This window comes from Siphateles boraxobius, unplaced genomic scaffold (genome assembly GCF_051911475.1).
Source record: "Siphateles boraxobius isolate OS27281-9 unplaced genomic scaffold, OSU_SipBor_1 25, whole genome shotgun sequence".
Taxonomy (NCBI): domain Eukaryota; kingdom Metazoa; phylum Chordata; class Actinopteri; order Cypriniformes; family Leuciscidae; genus Siphateles; species Siphateles boraxobius.
This window is the reverse complement of record NW_027508866.1, coordinates 26,372,332-26,393,743: the sequence shown is the minus strand read 5'-3', so window position 1 is coordinate 26,393,743 and position 21,412 is coordinate 26,372,332. Positions and strand designations below refer to the sequence as shown.

General features: G+C 38.5%; 1 protein-coding gene across 8 annotated transcripts in view; it reads right to left on the bottom strand.

The window, feature by feature from the left end:
* Positions 1 to 21,412, bottom strand: part of psd3l (pleckstrin and Sec7 domain containing 3, like) — a 120,466-nt gene that overhangs the window by 23,220 nt on the left and 75,834 nt on the right. The window contains exon 1 of one of the 8 annotated variants that reach the window (XM_077243374.1): positions 3,073 to 3,678. The exons of the other annotated variants lie outside the window; for them this stretch is intronic. Within the exon in view, the coding sequence (XP_077099489.1) occupies positions 3,073 to 3,243 (171 nt within the window). The 5' untranslated portion in view covers positions 3,244 to 3,678. Of the gene's footprint in view, positions 1 to 3,072; positions 3,679 to 21,412 lie in introns of those variants that run through there. 8 annotated transcript variants of the gene reach the window in all.

The window sequence follows — 21,412 nt, the reverse complement described above, 5'->3', positions numbered from 1 at the left end:
CTGAGTTATTATGAAGTCAGTCACTGTAGAATTGGTTATAATGAAACACTGTCTCCTCTGGACACTAATGGATCTTTCTCATGCAATGTCATCAGTGAAATTCATTGTGAAAATGTCACACAATTCATTTGCAGTATTTATGCAAATGCACACCCAGACTCCTGTGCGAAGTATGTGCGAAAAGGTCAAGCTAAACCTCAAAATGCTGTAGATATCTCATTTATTAGCATGACTATTAGGACACAGACCACATGAACACGTTCAGAAGCACGCCACACATCCGTGCAGGTCTCAAATGACAAAAAGGGTTTCACTACATTCATGAGCATGCGAGATACAATAGACAGATTGTCATCTGATACACATTTCACATGAAGTAACCTCACCGTAACACTGATGTGACCCTGAGAAGACACTCAAACGGCTGATCTCTCATAACACTGAACACACGTCAGCTGATGTTATGTGAAACTGCTAGACCACACATGACGGGTCATGACCGTATGTCTGTGGTGTGCAACACCCTCCCTTGTAGTACTGGTGCAAAAAAATAAAATAAAAACACATGACACATGGCTGCTTTTGAACCCATGTGACTCGTGGCGAGGTTTCAATGCCAAACCAGTTCAATGTTGTAGATCATGCAATGTGTCACAATTAGTGCTGGGCAACGATTATTCGCATCCAAAATAAAAGTTTGTGTTTACATAATATATGTGTGTGTACGGAGTATAATTATTTATGTCTATATACTGTAAATACACACATATGCATGTATATATTTAAGAAAAAAATTTAAATTATGAAAAAATATATATATACACAGTATACATGCAAATTTTGATATAAAATATATACATACATATGTGTGTATACAAAATAATTATACACAGTACACTACACTCATATATATTATGTAAACACAAACACAATTAATTGTTGTCTAGCACTAGTCAGAATATTACATCTTTGCATTAGATATATCTAACATTAATAAAACAATAATACTTGTAAGAAACAACACTCACTGTGTAGAATTTATTTATTTGTTCCTTATGACTGACTTTAATAATTACACAAATAATCTGATGCAGCGTTTACTTTACTGACAAAAAATTGAAGCTATATTCCAGCCATTGTTTTAATTTAATTATTTAATATTTATATTTCCCTTTCTAAATGGAGTGTGCTCATTAGTTTATTAGCTTTTGCTGACGCACACATGAAGACTCATCTAGAGTTTTACATCATCGGTCTGTGACGCGAAAAGGATTCAGCAATCTCCAGCGAGTGCTGTTTGTTGTTGTCTCACTGATTGCATCATCAGGTTCTGCGCTCCTATTGGTCTCTGAGTTGACGGCAAGCGCAGGAGAAGTCACATTGCAGTACTGAGCCTCAAACCTTCTGACACAGGCAGAACTTCGTCTGAGGTCAAATTTGATCACAATGGTCATTAATCGGCTGTCGGTGAACATGTCAAAATGATTTTGGTCTAGGATCAGATTTTGGCCAAGCATCTGAGGAATCTTTCAGGATTCACAAAATTAGTCTCAGACGGCCAAATCATGGGCAAAATCGTACAGTGTGAACCCTGCTTTACCCATGTTGCAATAGTGGGTGACGGGCCTAGTGGTTAATAATCTAGTCTGGTAACTGAAAGGTTTTAAGTTGCAAAGGATAATGCATACTGTACAGTAAGAAGAAAATTAGCAAAATGAGAAAATGGCGTCCATTATATTGTATATTTAAATAATAAAACTAAGGAGACTGATTTCCGGAAGAGTGTAAACAATGTGGCGTTTCCAAAACACTGACATGTTTGTTTGAGACCAAACCAATAGCGTGAGTTTGAATGACTAAGTGTACTGATGGAATTGAAACCTGTTTGAAAATATTATTTTCTCTTACTATTTGGCACTAGTGATGTATAATTTCAAGCCTTCAGCTTAAAAAATGTGATCTGATGCATGTACAAAATAGTAATAACATGTTTCAAAAAAATCTGTCGGAGTCAATAGTGGGCGTCTCTCCAGTCCAACATATAGCGGATGCTCGGTTCACAGGGTTTCCGATCTCATAGCCCTCTCGGTGTCTCCCACATTGCTTTCCACCAACTCTATACTGTACTATACGTCTAAAGGAGAAAAATGCTAAAAATTACATAAAATCTATTCTAAATACAATTAAACAATTATAAAATCTTAAATATAATTAATAATATTACAGTTTGTGTGTGCACATACATGTGTATATACACTCAAACAAATCTGAATCAGTGATTATTTAACAAAAGCTATACAGTACAAAAATGGTCAAATATACCCATAAACTCCAATATGCTCCAACTCGTATCACTTAAGCCTCTAAATCCAGCTAAATCATCAATTTTCTTTAAAGGAATTGCAAACCAATGGACAAACAATTACCACAGCCGTTTACTGTATGCATGTGTAGTAATTTTCCCATGTTAGTTTACCCAAAGTGACAAGTGTCACTGTTCATGTGTGTACAAACACAAAGCCATGTTCCTCTCACATGAGCTGTGTCAGTGGCAGCGGGATGCCGCCCGCAGGACAACACACACATCAGACCGAACAGAAAACACACGGGTGTGAAAGAGGGAGCGGGTTACGCTGGCATGAACTATATCTGTGAATCATAAATCAAACACAGTGACCAATAAAGCAGAGACACTGTTAACCAGGGTCAAGGTGACACGTTAATGCCATCACAATAACAGATGTTAACAACAGCATGCCTGTCATTCAATAACAGCAGAAAATCCATCTATCATGGTTTAATGACTGTTGGCTTCAGGTACAGACATAAATCCAGTGTGAGAACACAGACATGTCTCATCCAGTGGGAAATGCAGTATTTTGTGGAGTGCAAGTATTGCGTCCAGTGCTGCAGACACAATCACACCACACTGAACTACAACACCAGAGCTGCATGTCATTGATTATATACAAACACACCACGGAGATTATGCTATAATACAGTATCACAATGCCCAAAAAATCATCTCCATTCCAGGCACACAAACACCACAGCAAATGTCAGGCTGGTTACCTTCTCCTTCTTGGGCAGTCCGGTGTTGAATTCGGCAGAATTGGACACTTTGAGGGACTTGGAGCGGTGCTGTGGCTGACGCCTGAGCGACTCCTCCCTGCCGTACTTCACGGACCCGCCGGGCCGCATACGGACCTTCCCCGTGCCCTGAACACTGTTCACCCCGATCATCTCCTGCGCTTAGAGCCCTCACACACACACACGCGGAGCGAGAGAGGAGATCGAGCGTGCGAGGAGGTGGCGGAGTGGAGAAGAGTGATACCAACAGACGAGCAAAGCAGAACGCCACACAAACGTCCCTGCCTTCAAGACACAAGCAAAGCTGCTTTCTCCCGCATCGCTCGCCGGAGTGTGTGGATACAGAGCGAGAGTTTCCCTGGGAGCAACACGTCAGTGACTGGTAGAGTCAGAGAGAGAGAGAGAGAGAGAGAGAGAGAGAGAGAGAGAGAGAGAGAGAGAGAGAGAGAGAGAGAGAGAGAGAGGAGGTGCTCCTCCCATTCTGAAGTGAGCCAATGTTGAGATCGATTCATTTACATTTCACACAGCCGATGCGAGCTGCCCAACAGATTCCTGGTCCTGCTCAAAGATGTAAACCAGAAGATCACCAGCACTGGCTGCAGATTAACTCTCGTTCACATGATCACGCGCCACATGACAACGCAGCGCTGCCCCTTAGGCATGCATACACTTCGCATGGTAATAATGCAGTTTATTGGAGAAACGGCCAAATAAGATTCTGCTTTTGAACGCAATAAGACTTTCGAGCACAACTCTGGGTGTCTTGAGGTGGTTTATGATAATAATAATAATAATAATAACAGATCTGGAATAATGAGGCAATTTGAGACCTGCATTCTTCCAAACATGCCTTGCTCTAGGCAGTAATTCACAGATCTACTGTGAGAAATCCATCACCTCAGTCTGATTTCATCTGAATCTATAATTCAAAGCGTTCAAAGCGCATACTAATGCTCTGTAAACACACCATGACTGGCTGAAATAAAACTAATTATGAGCAGGCAGGTTTAATCATTTCAGTTTCAGATGTGAAATTGTAATTTTAAGCTAAAAAAAAGGGCAAAAGCTCTAATCTGATTGGCTGACAGTCATGTTTACAAGGTTGCTACAATGGACACGTTGGGGGAATAACTCAATTTGCGTGAAAACTTTGAGGATCATAAGATGATGAGATTTAGAGATGTACTATATACTGCCACCATATCAATTATCAGCTGATATTAGTGATTTTATATTAATTTAAATGTATCAGTATCAGCAAGTATTGTACATATATTGGCTGATATTGGATGTTTAACTGTGCATGTTCTAATCATCCAATATTAGGGGTGTCACGATTCTCCAAATCCTCGATTTGATTACATTTTCGATATAAGGTCACGGTTCGATTCGATTCTCGATTTTTACTCCTTTTTTTTAAGCACAGGTTGCTGTTGCTCCTAAAAAGCTGACATCATTTCATCGCAATCTCACACATCTTTATCAATGAAGCTGACTGCATAATGAATCTTTCATAATATATAGTCTACACTTTCTTTGTTAGGCTATAACTAGAGGATTTGCCAGCTTACAGAATTCAGCACTGAACAAAAAGTCCGTTTTGAGCGGTGAGGAGAGTCTATCTTAAATGCTTCTGATTGGCTATTGCGTTCAAGAAATCAACACATATGTCTGTGATTGGCTAAATCGCTCAACGCTGCAAACATGTTATAAATAGAAACTCTGGCCTGTAAATCGTTTCTATTTTGTTTTAGTTGTTCTTGTAGCTTTTCTGCAACAGATAAATAAAAATTTATTAGTTTTTATATGTTTTATTCATAGATATTTCTAGTTTGCGGGAGTCCCGCGAATCGTTTTATTCTCCCGCACACACAGAGTGAGTGCATTACCGGCCACGCTCGCACTCGGCCATCAAATCTAGTCCCGCGCCGCACTCTATTGCGTTGGGAGTGCATGTCTATAGATCAAAAGCCCGGCCCGAGGATAGTGACGGGAAATATCAACCGGGTCGGGCCAAGTTCGGGCTCTGGCATATAATCTAAGTTAGAGGACTCACAGCCTTTCAACACGTGTTTTTTTTTCCGCACCGTGATGAGTCGTTCATGAACGATCCGTTAATTGCCTCTGTCACGCGACAGATGAACAAAAGACTCGGAAGGTCAAGTAATTATTAATGTTCCCTGTAAATTATTTTTGACTGCATTATAATGATTTCTTAATTCAGAATATGATCAAGATTGCGTAGGTGGATGTGTTCGGGGAATTTGCCTGTTAAACATGTAAAGCCCCTGAAATGACTAGAAAAAAGATTAGTTAATTTTGATGAACGAGATTGAACAATAGAGTCAGTAAAACGATCCGACCACGGGCGCGACATGGGGGTGTGGCAGCATCGACGATTCCATTTTTTATTTCGATTTTTGAGATTGTGAATTAATTTCGATCGATTTCGATTTAAAATCGAAATCGTGACCCCCTTATCCAATATTTACATTTGTGACCCTGGATCACAAAACCAGTCATTTATTTGTGGCAATAGCCAACAATACATTGTATGGTTCAAAATTATCGATTTTTCTTTTATGCCAAAAATCATTTGGATATTAGGTAAAGATCATGTTCCATGAAGATATTTTGTAAATTTCTAACTGTCAATATAAAACATTTATTTTTGTGAGTGAGTGCAGCACAATCGCGAACATAAATGGACAACTTTAAAGACAATTTTCTCAATGTTTAGAATTTTTTGCACCCTCAGATTCCAGATTTTCAAATAGTTGTATCTCTGCCAAAGATTGTCATATCCTAACACACTATACATCAATGGAAAGCTTATGTATTCAGCTTTCAGAATCTCGGAATCTCAAAAATCTCAATGTCAAAAAATGGACCCATTCACCCTGGTTTTGTGGTCCAGGGTCACATTTTGGTAACTTTGCCTTCAGTAAACGCTTCAACATATATTTTTGTAGATCTCAATATTTCAACATCAATCTGTTTTTCTTTCTGTACATTATAATGTTGTGATGCCTAAATTCACAGCATTTGGAACTACTTTTTGTCATTTTTGTGAGTTAGTGTTCTTAAATTTTATAGATAGCTAAAATTGGCCATTTATTGGTTATTGTGCGTAAGGTAATGATTATCAGCCAAAATTGTTATATTGTTTGTATTTCTTATTGAGAGCTATAAAAATTGTTTTTGACTGTTCCACTTTCATTTCAGAGTAATAGCTGTGAAATAATCTATGCACACAGTATCAGCATCATTTTAAATCATACAATATTTTGGGGACAAAATATAATTCCTGAGTCATTATCTAAAGTTTTTTCTTCTTTATCATTGACCTACCTACGATTGTCATGATAAAGATTCAGGTCTCACGTTCTGTTCCTGTCCAAATGGGCAGATCTTGGCCAGAATAAGCTACAATGTGAACCAGACTTAGTCAATAGTCAAAAGTCTCTGCGAGACGATTTTATATTTGACTTCATGAATGATGATTCATTCATGAAGGCTTCATGTGTAGGAATATCTCATACATTTTCCTCCTCTCTGAATGTCTTTTTGAACTCAAGAAGAGCATCAGATCTGCAAACAGTTTAATTACAGCAACAAAACATCCCACAGGAATGAAGCAGAAAGAAGAAAGCAGCATTTGGAACTAGTCTATGATATTCACACATGCTTTCTAGGAAAGCAAGGCACTAGGATGTGGAGTGCAAATACAATCAAATTGACCTCATCAAGGGATCTTTTACAAATTTTAACATTATGTTAGCATGAAGTAGTTTGAAAGTAGGGCTTCAAAACTGGCAAAGCTGTGACTGAACACTTTTGGTTCCTACAAAGCATTTAATTCCCCCACCCCCCACTTTAATGTTATATATGGTTTGTTGCATCAAAATGTTGCAATTTAGTTTTTCATGATAATTTTCCACCCTCTCTCTGATAATTACACAGTCTGCTTTTGCAGCTGTACCTTTAAGATCCGTAAATGACATCTGACATGACTGGCTAACCTGTAAAATGAGAAATGTCATAATCAAAGGTTGCTGTCGCATCAAGAACGGTATGAAATAAGCACCCTTCACCAGCCAAATGGGGCTGAACTGCCATCCGCCACGTTTACGATTCTCTTTTAGAGGAAAATACCCCCCCCCCCCCCTCACTGTCCATTACTACTACTGACTGTAGTTTACTTTCTATGTAAATAAGTTGGACAACAGTATCCGTGCCATGATGGTGTCTGCAGTCAAGAGTTACTGACAGTGCAGCATAAAGAGGATCATGTGTGTATTCTGCGTGTCCACAGACCATGGCTTTCATACGAGAATGCTGTCAAAAACAGCACTTTCTCTCTGAGTAGAAACAGTGATCAGTTCCCCCTCAACTGGGAAAGTTGAAGTCTGCATTTAAAGTATGCATGGCAGCCAAAGCCTGCTCATGGCCAGCAGAGTAGGTGGCACAAGGCGGCTGGCTCCTCTTCTGACAGCATGTGGATCTGGAGAGAGAATTATGCCATCCTAAACCTTCATTTATTATACTTCATTTTATAGTTTTCAATCCAAAAAAGTAGCATGTACATTTATTATTCACAATTCTACCAACAAAAAAAAAAGGTAAGAAATGTTCAACATGAAACCCTTGAGCTGACAGACAAGACTGACTGTTGCCAAACCCCATGCTACACTTGACATTACAGATCTGAGCTATAAAAGAACAAAACTAGAGAGAGAGAGAGAGTGTGTGTGTGTGTGTGTGTGTGTGTGTGTGTGTGTGTGTGTGTGTGTGTGTGTGTGTGTGTGTGTGTGTGTGTGTGTGTGTGTGTGTGTGTGTGTGTGTGTGTGTGTGTTATGTGACCAATTAACAGAAAATACTACTGGACAAATGGATAATGGGGAAAATGACTAATTTAATGTAGATCTGGAGCAGGCAGTCACAGAAAGAAAGGTTGCATCAGTTACTCCAGCTGCTCAGCTTGTGCGGATCATGAACAGCAGGCAGTGATGTCAGTTCTGGAGTGATGCTTACAACACAAATGCACTGTAGGCAAACAAGTCTTGGTATCATTCTTTCTATAGACACATACAGCACAGCCATGTTATGGCGATAAAATAATTGTGAGTGATGGTTTACTCTGTTTAATGTGCTGAGCAACTTTATTTCAGATGGAAGGATAGAAGAGTAGATGGATGAACAGAGCGATGGATGGAAGGGTAGATGGATGAACGGATGGATGGATGGATGCATGAATGAACAGATGGATGGATGAACAAAAGGATGGATGAACAGATGGAGGTATGGATGTACGGATGAACGGATGGATGGAGGAACGGATGGATGGGTGGATGCATGGATGAACAGATACATGGATGAACAGATGGATGGATGGATGAACAGATGGATGGATGGAGGAATGGATGGATGGATGGATGGACGGATGGGTGGATGGAGGAACGGATGGATGGATGAACGAATGGATGTATGAACGGATGGATGGATGAATGGATGTAGGAATGGATGGATGGATGAACGGATGGATTGTCAGATGGAGGAACGGATGGATGGCGGAAGTGATGGATGGATGGAGGAACAGATGGATGGAAGGGTGAACGGATGAATGGATGGACGAAAGGGTGGATGGAAGGATGGATGGATAGACGAACGGATGGATGGATGGGTGGATGGTTAGATGGATGGGTGAAAGGGGGGATGGATGGATGAATGGATGGACGGAAGGGTGGATGGATGGAGGAATGGATGGATGGTTGAATGGGTGAACGGATGAATGGACGGAAGGGTGGATGGATGGATGAAAGGGTGGATGGATGAAAGGGTGGATGGAGGAATGGATGTACGGATGGAGGAAAGGGTGGATGGATGAATGGATGTACGGATGGAGGAACGGATGGATGGGTGAATGGGTGCACGGATGAATGGATAGATGGAAGGGTGGATGGATGAATGGATGGATGGATGGAGGAAAGGATGGATGGATGGAGGAAAGGATGGATGGATGGATGGATGGCGGAAAGGATGGATGGATGAATGGATGGATGGATAGAGGAACGGATGGAGGAATGAATGGATGCTACTTTTGTCAACTAGTTATCTTCAGATTTTGCTTTGTCAGAATTTCCGATTTATGCAATCTGCTCAATCTCCCTCATGTTTTGCATCTTCAGAACATCCAAACCGGCCCTAGTTGAGTTTGAGTCAGAAGATGATTTATGACCCCGAGGATTGAAATGTACATCCTACTTTATTAGTTCATATGGACTATACAGTGGATATAATGCAAAAGACCGAGCACTTTGAAAGGTTTTATTAATATTATTCTCAGCAGGTTTGTCATCGGGTTGCTTAAGACGTTATGGTCACTTGCCAGACAATATGCCTTAATGTGAGGAGTGAGCCAACGGGCCGATGCATCATCATGTCCATCTGTTCCCCACAGTGAGAAGCAGAGCTGTGTCTCCTCAAGCAACACTCGAGTCACTAGCAAAAGATGGAGGAGCTCATCGCACTGCATCTATATGATAATAACTACAAGAACAACAATAATGCTTCACACCTTGCAGAATCATCTAATAGTCACACAGAAATAATCAAAGTATTAAACGATAATTAGAATTAGTTAAAAATAGATAAATAAATACAATTAATTATAAAAACAAAGTTGGAAAACGTGTATAATTGTATTTAAGTATGTTGTAGGACTGTGAATAAATTAACTCATTAAACACGGATATCTGTGATAAATCACAATTCTTAATCATAAATATATTAGCAAATCAAAACAATCTTTTATGTGTAAATATATATAAAAATATATATATATATCGTGGCTGCTCACACTCTCTTAAGTCCTTGTGAACATTATATCGTGGAGGTACATACTTGTTACATACTACATAGTAATATATAGTTACTATATAAGAGCCATGGAAGTTCGATAAATGGACAACAATATAAATAAAAACAATTAAATTTTTACCACTGAATTAGCAGACTGGGATTTGAATCAGACAGATTCATAACGACCTTGGCCAGCTACTTCCCAAGATAACAATGCTATGATATTTTGTGCTTCTTAATATAAACTCGTACAGAAAAAAAACTTGTTTTACCGTACGTTCACACCGCCACCGACTTGAGCGGCAAAAAGCTCTGGATGCCCTTTCAAGGATGCTTGTCAAAAAGTACAGGGAAGCTTGTTGATGCTTTGGTCGCTCTGACGTAGCAGGGAGAAGAGAAGTGTCACAACATGAAATGTCACATGAGATTGGTGTTTTTGCATTCCACTTCACTGCTTGTCTATGTAACTATGTAAAGACGCGCTAGACTGTGTGCTCGAGCTTTGTGTCTTTTGCCGCGTCTCGCGCATGTCACAGCGTTTTAAAAAAACGCGTCATTCAAGTTAAAATAAGTTCAACTTTAAGAACAAAAATGTAAACTATCCCAGCTATTTTATCCCTTGCCTCATTCTTTTGTAACTGGTCCCTATAAGCAATCAACGTCATATCATAAATGATAGGAAACCCAGCAACTGCGATTATTAGCTTCTCCTCCATTTTATCTGAACTAATGTTTTGGTAGGAACGAAAGTTTACATCGTGTGTTTCTTCGGAATCAGCCAGCGCGGAGGACGTCTATATTCCGATTGGTTGCTGGCTTTTGCCGCAGCTTGCCGCTGAACCGCTTTATAGCTCATTACCATAAAGTTGAGCTACTTTCAACTTTCTGATTGATGCTGAAGACGCTCAAAACGCCCAAAACGCGACGCCGATGGATTTGACGCTCCTTGCAGCTGAGAGAAGCCAGCTTCCATTGAAAATGAATGACTTCCGGTAGCTTTGGAAGCTCAAGTCGGCGGCGGTGTGAACGTACAGTAAGGCCAGATCAGCTAATGCACATTCTACTTTAAAAAAAACAACAACAACTTGACATTTGAATGTAATTTGGGACTAGAGGAGGCATATAAAGTGTTGTGACTTTCTCTATAAATACATGTAGGAGTGTAGCTGTATGGTTATAGTGCATGTGCCACCAGTGTGGGTGAAGACCGTGGAGTGGTTGCAACCGGACACTGCAGATGAATGTCTGACCACAATGATTTAATTGCTGTCAGCGTGCAGACAGAACTACACTGCGACCAGCACAACAAGTGATCACCCTATTGATCCGTCTTTTTATAACCCGCTATGATAATTGAAGCACTTAACTTGGTGGTAGAAATATGGATTTTTTGATGGCCGATTCCAAGATTTTAAAGGGGCATTCGGCAACTCTAGCTATTTCTTCGCTGATTTTCACTTTTGTTGTCGCATGTTTTCTCAACAAGCTCCCCCTACAGCTGTGAGGCGTATTTTTCACAACAGTGTCGTAAAAAAAAACTCACTTGCTGCACCCTCCTCCCCCTTTCTACCGCTGCTCATGTGCATTTGTTATTATCGGAGCTGGCCAACTTTATCGTGTGGAGCTATGTCTACCGAGGTGGGTAATACATCATACACATTGAAGTGAATGTCAGGGGAACTGGCAGGGAAAATCACCATTCTCACCAGAACAGGTTATTAACCCATCCAAATGATTTCTAAACGGTTTCATTAAGTTGAAATAGTTGCCGAATGCCCCTTTAAAGAGTAGGGTGGCCGAGTGCCTGATATAAAGCTGCTTACTACATTTAAATACCGTAAATAATGAATGCTGCTATGGAATTTACACTCACCTAATGGATTATTAGGAACACCATACTAATACTGTGTTTGACCCAAGGTTATTATAGTTTTGCTTTTTAAATTAGTTTTTATTTTAATATCGTTTTCAATTTTGCTTTAAATTTTAGTTTAGTTTTAGTTAGTTTCATTAATGGTTTTGTTAGTTTTAGTTTAGTTTTTATTTTGCAAACACATCTCTATTTAGTTTTTATTTGATTTACTTTCAGTTTTAGTTTTAGTAATTATAGTTTAGCAGAGCAAACAGACCAAAGCGAGACGATTAATGTCAGCAAAGTTTAATGTTTGCCCAGAGAACAGTTAACTCTTGTGCAGACATCTTAATAGTAAAAATAAAATAATGGTTTGAGATTGAACAAAGCACCAAATAAATGGAACTTAAACATATACAAGAAAAAAACTATGAAAAATTCAGACAAACTAATTCATATTAATAAAGATGAAATCTTGTTAAACATGCCTGGTTTACTTTTTTCAGCTGTAAATGTAGCAGAGTGGCCACTGGTACATTAAAAAAACACAGAAAAAACAGCTCAATTAATCTGACTACAGAAAACACAACATGCTGTGAAGAGATTAAGTAATGTATCTATGCAGTGTGTGAGAGTGTGTACATGTTTTTCTATCCTGGTGAGGACATAAACCTGAATGTACACTGACTCAAGGGGACTCGTGTCACTGTGAGGAACTAAATTGAGGTACACAAGCTTATAAATCATACAAAATATATTTTTTTTTAATGTAAAAATGCAGAAAGTTGTGTGTGATTTAGGTGTAGGTTAGTGTACTGTAAGGAGACAGAATATACAGTTTGTATAGTATAACAACCATTACGTCAATGGAGAGTCCCCACAAAGATAGTGGATCAGATTGTGTGTGTGTCTGTCTGTCTGTCTGTTTTTGTATGCAGGCGCTTGTGTGTGTTTGTGTGTGTGTGTGTGTGTGTGTGTGTGTGTGTGTGTGTGTGTGCGTGCGTGCGTGCGTGCGTGCGTGCGTGCGAGCGTGCGAGCGTGCGTGCGTGCGTGCGTGCGAGCGTGCACGTCGTGTCCTGGTATTCCATACATTGGGGGAAATGTCTCCACGTGGATAATAATCTTAAATGCACCTTTCACCCTGTCAACATTCATGAAAACATGACATCTTAAACATACAGTAGTAGGCTAGCCTAGAACATTAAAGGTTTTTTGTGCTTGACGAAATTGTTTTGCTGTTGCACCCGCGTCGAATGAAACGGCATTCTAAAAATGCTGCGCTCAAGAAGTCCAACTTGCCTCCCATTACCTTGTGTTATTTCCCATTCCACAGCAACAGATGCATCCTTTATGAACAGCCGCTTAGCACTAGCATAGACAGTAAAAGCACTAGCGATGTGTTCTACGTTATGGTCCTTCATTGAGCGCGTCACAGCAGGACAGCGGTTAATCGCCTCAGAAACTTCACGCGTATGAAGCGCCATATCAGACATTTCCTTAAACAGCCACAAATCAGATATTCCGCCAAAGTAAAGAGAGCTTATTAATTACGAAAACGATTATTTATTGTTGCCAATTATTATTTTATTTCAGTTAGTTTTTCAGTAACTGTTGTTAGTTTCGTTTAGTTTTAGTCTTTCATTTATTATGAATTTTTAATTTTATTTCAGTTTCCGAAAATGTTTTTTGCCCAATAGTTTTAGTCTTAGTTTCAGTTTTCGTTTACGAAATTAACCTTGGTTTGACCCCCTTTCGCCTTCAGAACTGCCTTAATTCTACGTGGCATTGATTCAACAAGGTGCTGAAAGCATTCTTTAGAAATGTTGGCCCACATTGATAGGATAGCATCTTGCAGTTGATGGAGATTTGTGGGATGCACATCCAGGGCACGAAGCTCCCATTCCACCACATCTCAAAAATGCTCTATTGGGTTGAGATCTGGTGACTCTGGGGGCCATTTTAGTACAGTAAACTCATTGTCATGTTCAAGAAACCAATTTGAAATGATTCGAGCTTTGTGACATGGTGGCCATAAAGGGATGGACATGGTCAGAAACAATGCTCAGGTAGGCCGTGGCATTTAAACAATGCCCAATTGGCACTAAGGGGTCTAAAGTGTGCCAAGAAAACATCCCCCACACCATTACACCACCACCACCAGCCTGCACAGTGGTAACAAGGCATGATGGATCCATGTTCTCATTCTGTTTACGCCAAATTCTGACTCTACCATCTGAATGTCTCAACAGAAATCGAGACTCAGACCAGGCAACATTTTTCCAGTCTTCAACTGTCAAGCTTCCAACAAGCTTCCCTATATTGTGGTATTTTCACACATAAAGAAATTCTTAAAAACGAAGTAACCCTAAATCAGGTAACCCTAATTTTATATACAGTACAAAGTGAATATGACATGAATATGATAGTGGCAAACTGGATATATTTACATTTATTCATTTAGCTGATGCTTTTATTCTCTTATTCCATTGTTCTTACCCAAATTACTCCATCACAATGCGTGCGCAACTGCAGTGACCGAATGATGCTCCCAAATGGTATATTACAGTGGTTCCCAACCTTTTTTTGTCTGAGGCCCCCTTTTTTCCAAGAAAATATTTTATGTCCCCCTTCACTGTCACTCTTGTAAGCTTGCAGCAAAGATGACAAAATGTTGTGTGGTTAAACGAACAGTATGTTTTTTACTATAACCAGATATGTTTATGCACAAATAACAGCGTAACAAAACAAAAACATCAGTAGGCCATTTATAATTTAAAAACGTAAGCCTAGGAGTAGCCTATTAATTGGCCCTATTTTAAATGCAATAACAAAAATATCAGTATTCACACTGGTGTGCAGGGAAAAAATAATGAATATAGGCTATTACAAAATGACTGGTGTCTGGGACCTCGTTGAAAACCCTTTTTTGGTCAGCCAGGGGATCGTGAATAAAATTACTTAATGTAATATGATCGTTTGGCGCTCTAGCGATTAATAAACATGCGTTTATTAACAGAATAATGCGTCTTGCAGAAGAACATTGTAGCCGGAGCTACTTCTCTCCGTTTAGGTCTATGACGAGTCACGCATGCACTGGGCTACACCGCAGCGGTGCGACCCGAACCAGTGTAAAATAGTCCCAATATAAACACTTATTATAGGTGTACCATAGTGACTCAGGATAAGACAAAAACACGGTTTGGAAAATGGATTCATGATGTACTCGCTCATTATATAAATTTAGTAAATTAATGCTCACTGTTCAACACTTTTCAAAATATAACGCGACCCCCCAAAGAGCTCGCTGAGGCCCACTTGTGGGCAGAGAACCCCCCCAGTTGGGAACTGATGGTCTATTAGACAATCAAAAATGTTTTTAAAATGCAATTTGCTGAATGCTGATGGTATATAAGAAGGTATTATACGATTTGCATTTCTATTACTAATAAAAGAAAGGCCATCACTATACTTTTTTTACTTCCATTGTTTAGCAATTCCAATTAGAGATACTGCTATTTGTAGAACTGTCAAAATGAAATTCACACACTTATCGGCCAAACAGAAAAACGTATTGTGCTGTTAATAAATAAATGCTAAATATCAGTCAATATAACGCCCATGGCAATATATTGATCGACCACTGACAAAAATCCATTTTAATAGTACATTTTCATTAAGTTGGATAGCTCCGCCCACAGTGAAATCTCACTGGTCTTGAACTTTCTGTGGCTGCATAACCTTGTGACTGATTGTGACTTTGCTACTTCATGCTGCATTTGGCATTAACTGAGGACAAAAAATTACTCAAGTATCGCCTGGTTAAACATGGTGAACTGTGGACACTTTCCATCACGCAGTCAAGAGCGTCTGATATACTGAAATAAAGCACTTCACAGCTGATGCACTCTAATTGAATGAAATCTTTATAGCGTCTGTTTATTTCCTGCTGACCATTAAACTCACCTTATTTTATTCCCTCATTAAAGTGGCATGGCTCAGTGTGACCTGCAGGTTAATGTGCAGCGCACATGCATTTCAGATCTGTTTTTCTACTTGATCATTCAAGCATTGAGAAAGATTCACTCTTAACAACGTTTTGTCCACTTTGAGAATGACATCACAGAACTGGTTCTATTAGACATCAAGTGAAAGCATTCCACTGTTGCTAAATGTCTATATGCAGCTCATAAGTGATGAAGACATGCAGACGCAAAACACAATGCTTGACAAAAATCTACAGGAGGCCGTGTTAGTGTCTGTATGATCTATAAAAATAAAACCCCTGTGTAGGATGAAGCGCTGGCACCAGTCGAGCCCATCTCAGAACACACACAGACGGGGCAATCCACTGATGCTCAGAATAAACCACCATTCACTTCGACCGGTTTATAGCGGGTACATGCCGTATAGCAGTGAATGATGCAATCATCTTGCAGCACCCACCAACAACACAATAAACCAGTCCAGTTTTGTGAATGTCACAGCTGCTGTCATTTCTCACGAGAAATATCAAAGAATCAACACACTGCCATCGGGACCTTTAAGACAAAACAGTAGAGCATGGTGCTAACAATGCCAAGGTCATCAAATCTATCTATATATATATATATATATATATATATATATACACACACACACACACATACTCTACTGTTCAGTATCTTTTGCCCAAGACTGCATTGCATTATGTGATCAAAAATACAGTAAAAATCAGTAACTGTGAAATATTATTACAATTTAAAATAACTTTTCTATTTTAATATATTTTAAAATGTATTTTATTGCGGTGATGGCAAAGCTTAATTTTTCTTATTAAATTTTTTTTTTTTGGAAACCATGATACATTTAATTTTGCAGGATTCTTTGATGAATAGAAAGTTATATATATATAAATACATACATAAATGTCAAATGTTAATGCCAAATGCTGCATTGTCGCCCTTGTGTGAAGAACATGTGAGGTTTTTTTTTTATGATCCAAAATCTTTGGGTATGTTGTAAAAATTGCTTTTAATTACATGGCTTAATGAGTGTTTCAGTAGTTCTTACACAGATTAAGATGCAAGTAATGTGAGCTTTATCAGTGGACCGATGAATGAGCAGAGTTTCGTCAATTTATCTCATCAACAAGAATATCAGTATATCAGTAATGTTGTTCTCTGGAGACGGTCACCTTCCACAACTAGCTAAAGATCACATTTAGATTTCTTAGATAAACATTCAGCATATCAGTCCTCCTCGAGAAAGTCACCATTCTCACCAGAACAGGTTATTAAACCATCCAAATGATTTCTAAACGGTTTTATTAAGTTTAAATAGTTGCCCAATGCCCCTTAAAGAATGAAACGTTTACTTCTTCATGCACTGTGCACTTGCATGACCACATAAGCACATTAAGAAACATGAACCCTCCAAGCAACTACCAGGAAAGGAGACTGAAAAACACAGAGCAGGGGATTCAAGAAGATTTCCACTTTCAGTACAGTCATACCAATAATTAAAAAACTTAATCAGTAAGGCAGTGTTGCAAATCACGATGAACAGGCCTTTAATGTGTCCACATCAACACTGACGCTTCATGTTAGATGCCATCAGTCCAACCAGACAAAAGGAAAACACATCAAGTGGCAAGTGCGAGTAATAAAAAGTTTCTGGCCAGCTTGCAATTTATTTTATATACTTTTGTAGAAGTTAGCTTTCACTTTTTCAGCTGATACTGTATATTTGAATCCTCTTCATTGTTGTAATAAAAAAAAAAACATGAATACTTTCTATATGCACCGTTCATACCTCTGAACTCCTATCAGCAATAAAAGAACAAAAGCATCACAACATTGTGCTGTGTGATCCTGAAGTATGAGCTCAAAGGATTCTCATCTGCTTGTGCAAAGCAGCCGTTGTCTAAAGATAGTCACTGCGATGTTCCATCTAATATACAGTTATTAATCTATTGACCTTTGATTTAACGCTTTATTTTCAGACAGACCAGCTGCGCCACATTGTCTGCGTTTATAAACCTGTTATCAGACGATCTTGCCGTGAAGATAAATTATCTCTATTAAATGACACACTTGAAAAACTTCTGGACCAGCAGGACGATCAGAGTCATTCGGATTAGTTATTGATCTCACCAAATCAATGCGTTTATTAAAGCTGCTAACAAGATATTAAACTGTAGGAAAATAGGCAGGAAAATACAATGGATGTAGTGTTGAAAAGTTTTGTGTTTCTATTGAATTCATCACAGGTCACTGTCTTGCCCAACACCTTCAGCATTATGTGTGTTGAGTTCAGCTAAAATAGGTCTGATAAGAATAGAAGCGTCATACGTGTGTCTCGGCAGTGATCGGTGTCTGATTACACAGCTGTCAATCATCTCTCGGTTTCAAAGCCAGATATCAGGCAAATCCAAAGATCCAAGGGTCTTCAATATACCCGGACTCGAACACATTCCTGCCGTTAATCCCGGTCAACGCTTCAGCTTTACGCAGTATATAATCAGTTTATATTCATACATATTCAGTATGGTACTGAATACTAAAATTAACGATTAAAAATGCCACAAATATGAACTATTCCAACAAACACTAAATTAAATAAGCCATATTGCCTAAACAGGGATCAGGTAAAAATTAGTTTCACATGTATAGTTGCTTATGTGTACAAATATATAGTCCAATAAAAACAAGATGTTTAAATTTCCTGAAGAATGTGAGGATGCCTGTGTAAATCTGATGCTAGGGAGTTCTCAAGTTGCAAGTTTCTCTTATCTGAGAAAATATTTTTTTGCAAATAGTGTTAATAATGCACAATAAGGCCTATCTGTTTCCATTAAAAAATTTAAAGCACTAAAAAATTGTGCCTTAAAAGATTGAGAAAAACTTTGATTAAAAACTAAATGATTTTTAGCATTGTGATGCGACGGCACATTGGTATCTCATATTTACCTAACTCTAATATATACGGAATATTTTTTCCGTATGCCCTTTTTGAAGTTTGGGCGCACGTACACTTTTAGCAAGGATCCTACGCACAGTTTTATAAATGACGGGGCTAAGGTTACAATGTGCAGTATAACGCGCTGAGCTCGCATAAGTCCGCTGAAGGACGACAGAGGGATCACATGACCTTTACAGACTCTGACACAATGCTGTAAGTGTGAATGCGTAATATTTCGAGCTAGGGAACAAATCCCTAAACTTAATAATGAGGAGCTGTAATAAAACACTAATAAAGCAACCCTAATCAGCAAACCAGGCTCAGCAATGGTTAACTAGGGTTAGTGACAAATACACAAATACATGGAAATATTCAGTGATGTTGTCCGTCTCATGAACACAGTCATTAATCAGCAACATGAAACTGTAATGTGACTATGGTATCAGTGATGAAATATAGAGGCATGAAGTTTCCTCTGGAGATCAGTTGTGCCGTACATGGCTGATCATCGTGACTCCACTACAAACAAGGCTATAATCATAAACACAGAAACATTAAACTTGTAAATGATACATAACAGTCCGCCACCAAATTACAGTATGTAACTAGAGCAGATGAGAAATGAGCTATTAGATATATCAAAGCAGACTGCAAGAGATATGTGAGATATGAAAAATTGTTCCATGTGTATGGTGTTTGCCAATCAACTGGAGACACAAAGTCACACAGTTACAGACCTTCACAGTTACAGACACTGAGGCTTTCAAGTTTATTTGTGTCCACAGCCATAGTCCTTCTGAAAAGATGCTCTTAACAAGCCACAATGTTTCTCAGGGTGATAAAACTGCCCTTAAATTACAGTGGAAAATGCCTCGTTGCAAGAACTCTTGAAAAGCAAACCTTGTTAAATAGTTTGGCATGTTCTTCTAATATTTTAAAGGAAGAAACATTAACAAACCTGTTTCAGTGATTAATAAGCGATAAGCCCCGTGACGCAGAGGTTTACAGTGATTTTATAACAGTGTTATTAAGCACGATGCGGAGCTTAGCTGTTCACTGTAAACCACAGCTTCATAGAGCTTATTGCATTTATAAATCGGTTAATCAATAAAAAGATTCATATTTTTGCAGTGGCACAGTAATACTGATGTCATGAGGTCACAGGTGATCATGGCTCAGCCAATCAGAATCAAGGACCGGAACTATCCGTTTTATAATAACATTTGAAAAAATTGCAAAATGTAATCTGCAATGTAGTGGGATAAAATCAACAAAATGCATGTGGAGCAACCAGAGAGGACACGTGCTTTAAATATCAGGCCTTTTTAGCACAGGTTGTAAAGGGTCATGTGATGCGACTCCCTAAACACTTGGGGGTCATGACGTTCCTGTTTTGTAGTATGTTGCTTGATACTCACGTCTAAAGATTTCTGCACAAAATACAGTGTACAAATGTGCAAAGCATCATTATTTTCCATCCTCACCCTGACCCTCTGTCAGAAACACTATATTTGGTGCTCGTCTTGACTCGCCAGTAGCAACAGGAAAGGAATGGCTTGGGTAAAAGCATCTGCCAAATGCATAATGTAAATGTAATGCTGGATTGGCTATGGAACTGATAAGGTAAAGTGGGTGTTGATGTGTTGTGGAGGCGGTCAGATGCTAATATCTGCCACGGTGGGACGGCGCAATGCGGAGGAAGTAGAAAACTAGTGATTTTAGCAGCTTGGATATTTGATAGTTGAGGAAAACGTGGTATTTTTTATATTAGAATGACCTCTTATATGTCAAAAGATCAAAAATAAAAAAATTTTATCAACTCAGCAACTACCAATTCAGACACATTTAAAGAAAAAAATTACCTACACCTTTTAATATATTTAAAAACTATATTTATGATCAAGATGAATACACTCACTTGTATTCAAGGTGTTGAGTCTTACAAAGAGAAGAGTATATTCCTAAGAACTGCAAATAACAGACATCCTGTCTGTTTTTTAGTTATAAATGAATGAATAAATAAATAGTGTCTTTCTGCATCATTTATGTTATAAATCGCTTAAGTTGATGGCCCCAAAAAGTATTTAATATATCAGCCACTCTGCTATCAAGATACTGACACATGAAATAAACCAAAATTATGACTTAATATTACAAATAAACTAGGGCTTTGCAACGATTAATCGCATCCAAAATAAAAGTTTGTGTTTGCATAATATCTGTGTGTGTACTGTGCATGATAATTTTGTATATATAAATACACACACGTATATTTTTAAGAAAAATGTTTTATGTATATATACATTTATAATATAAATTATATATAAATATATATATGCACATGCAAATATTTCTTAAATATATTCATGCATGTGTGTGTATTTATATATACAAAATAATCATACACAGTTTGATTAATCTATGAGCTATGAAACTTTTACCAGAGTTCCTTCAGATGCCAGCCTAGAAATATGAAAGGACAATATAATCCATCAATATATTTTGAGTTCTGGCAGGTTGATTTCACTGCAGTAAAACAAGGCAGTGAGTCACACTACAGAAAAACTTGACCTTGTACTCGCAGTGTGTCACTGAAATGGGCTGAAAACAACTTTAAATGATTCTGACCTTGCACTCTCAAACTTGTCTGATACGTCAATATGACCGAGG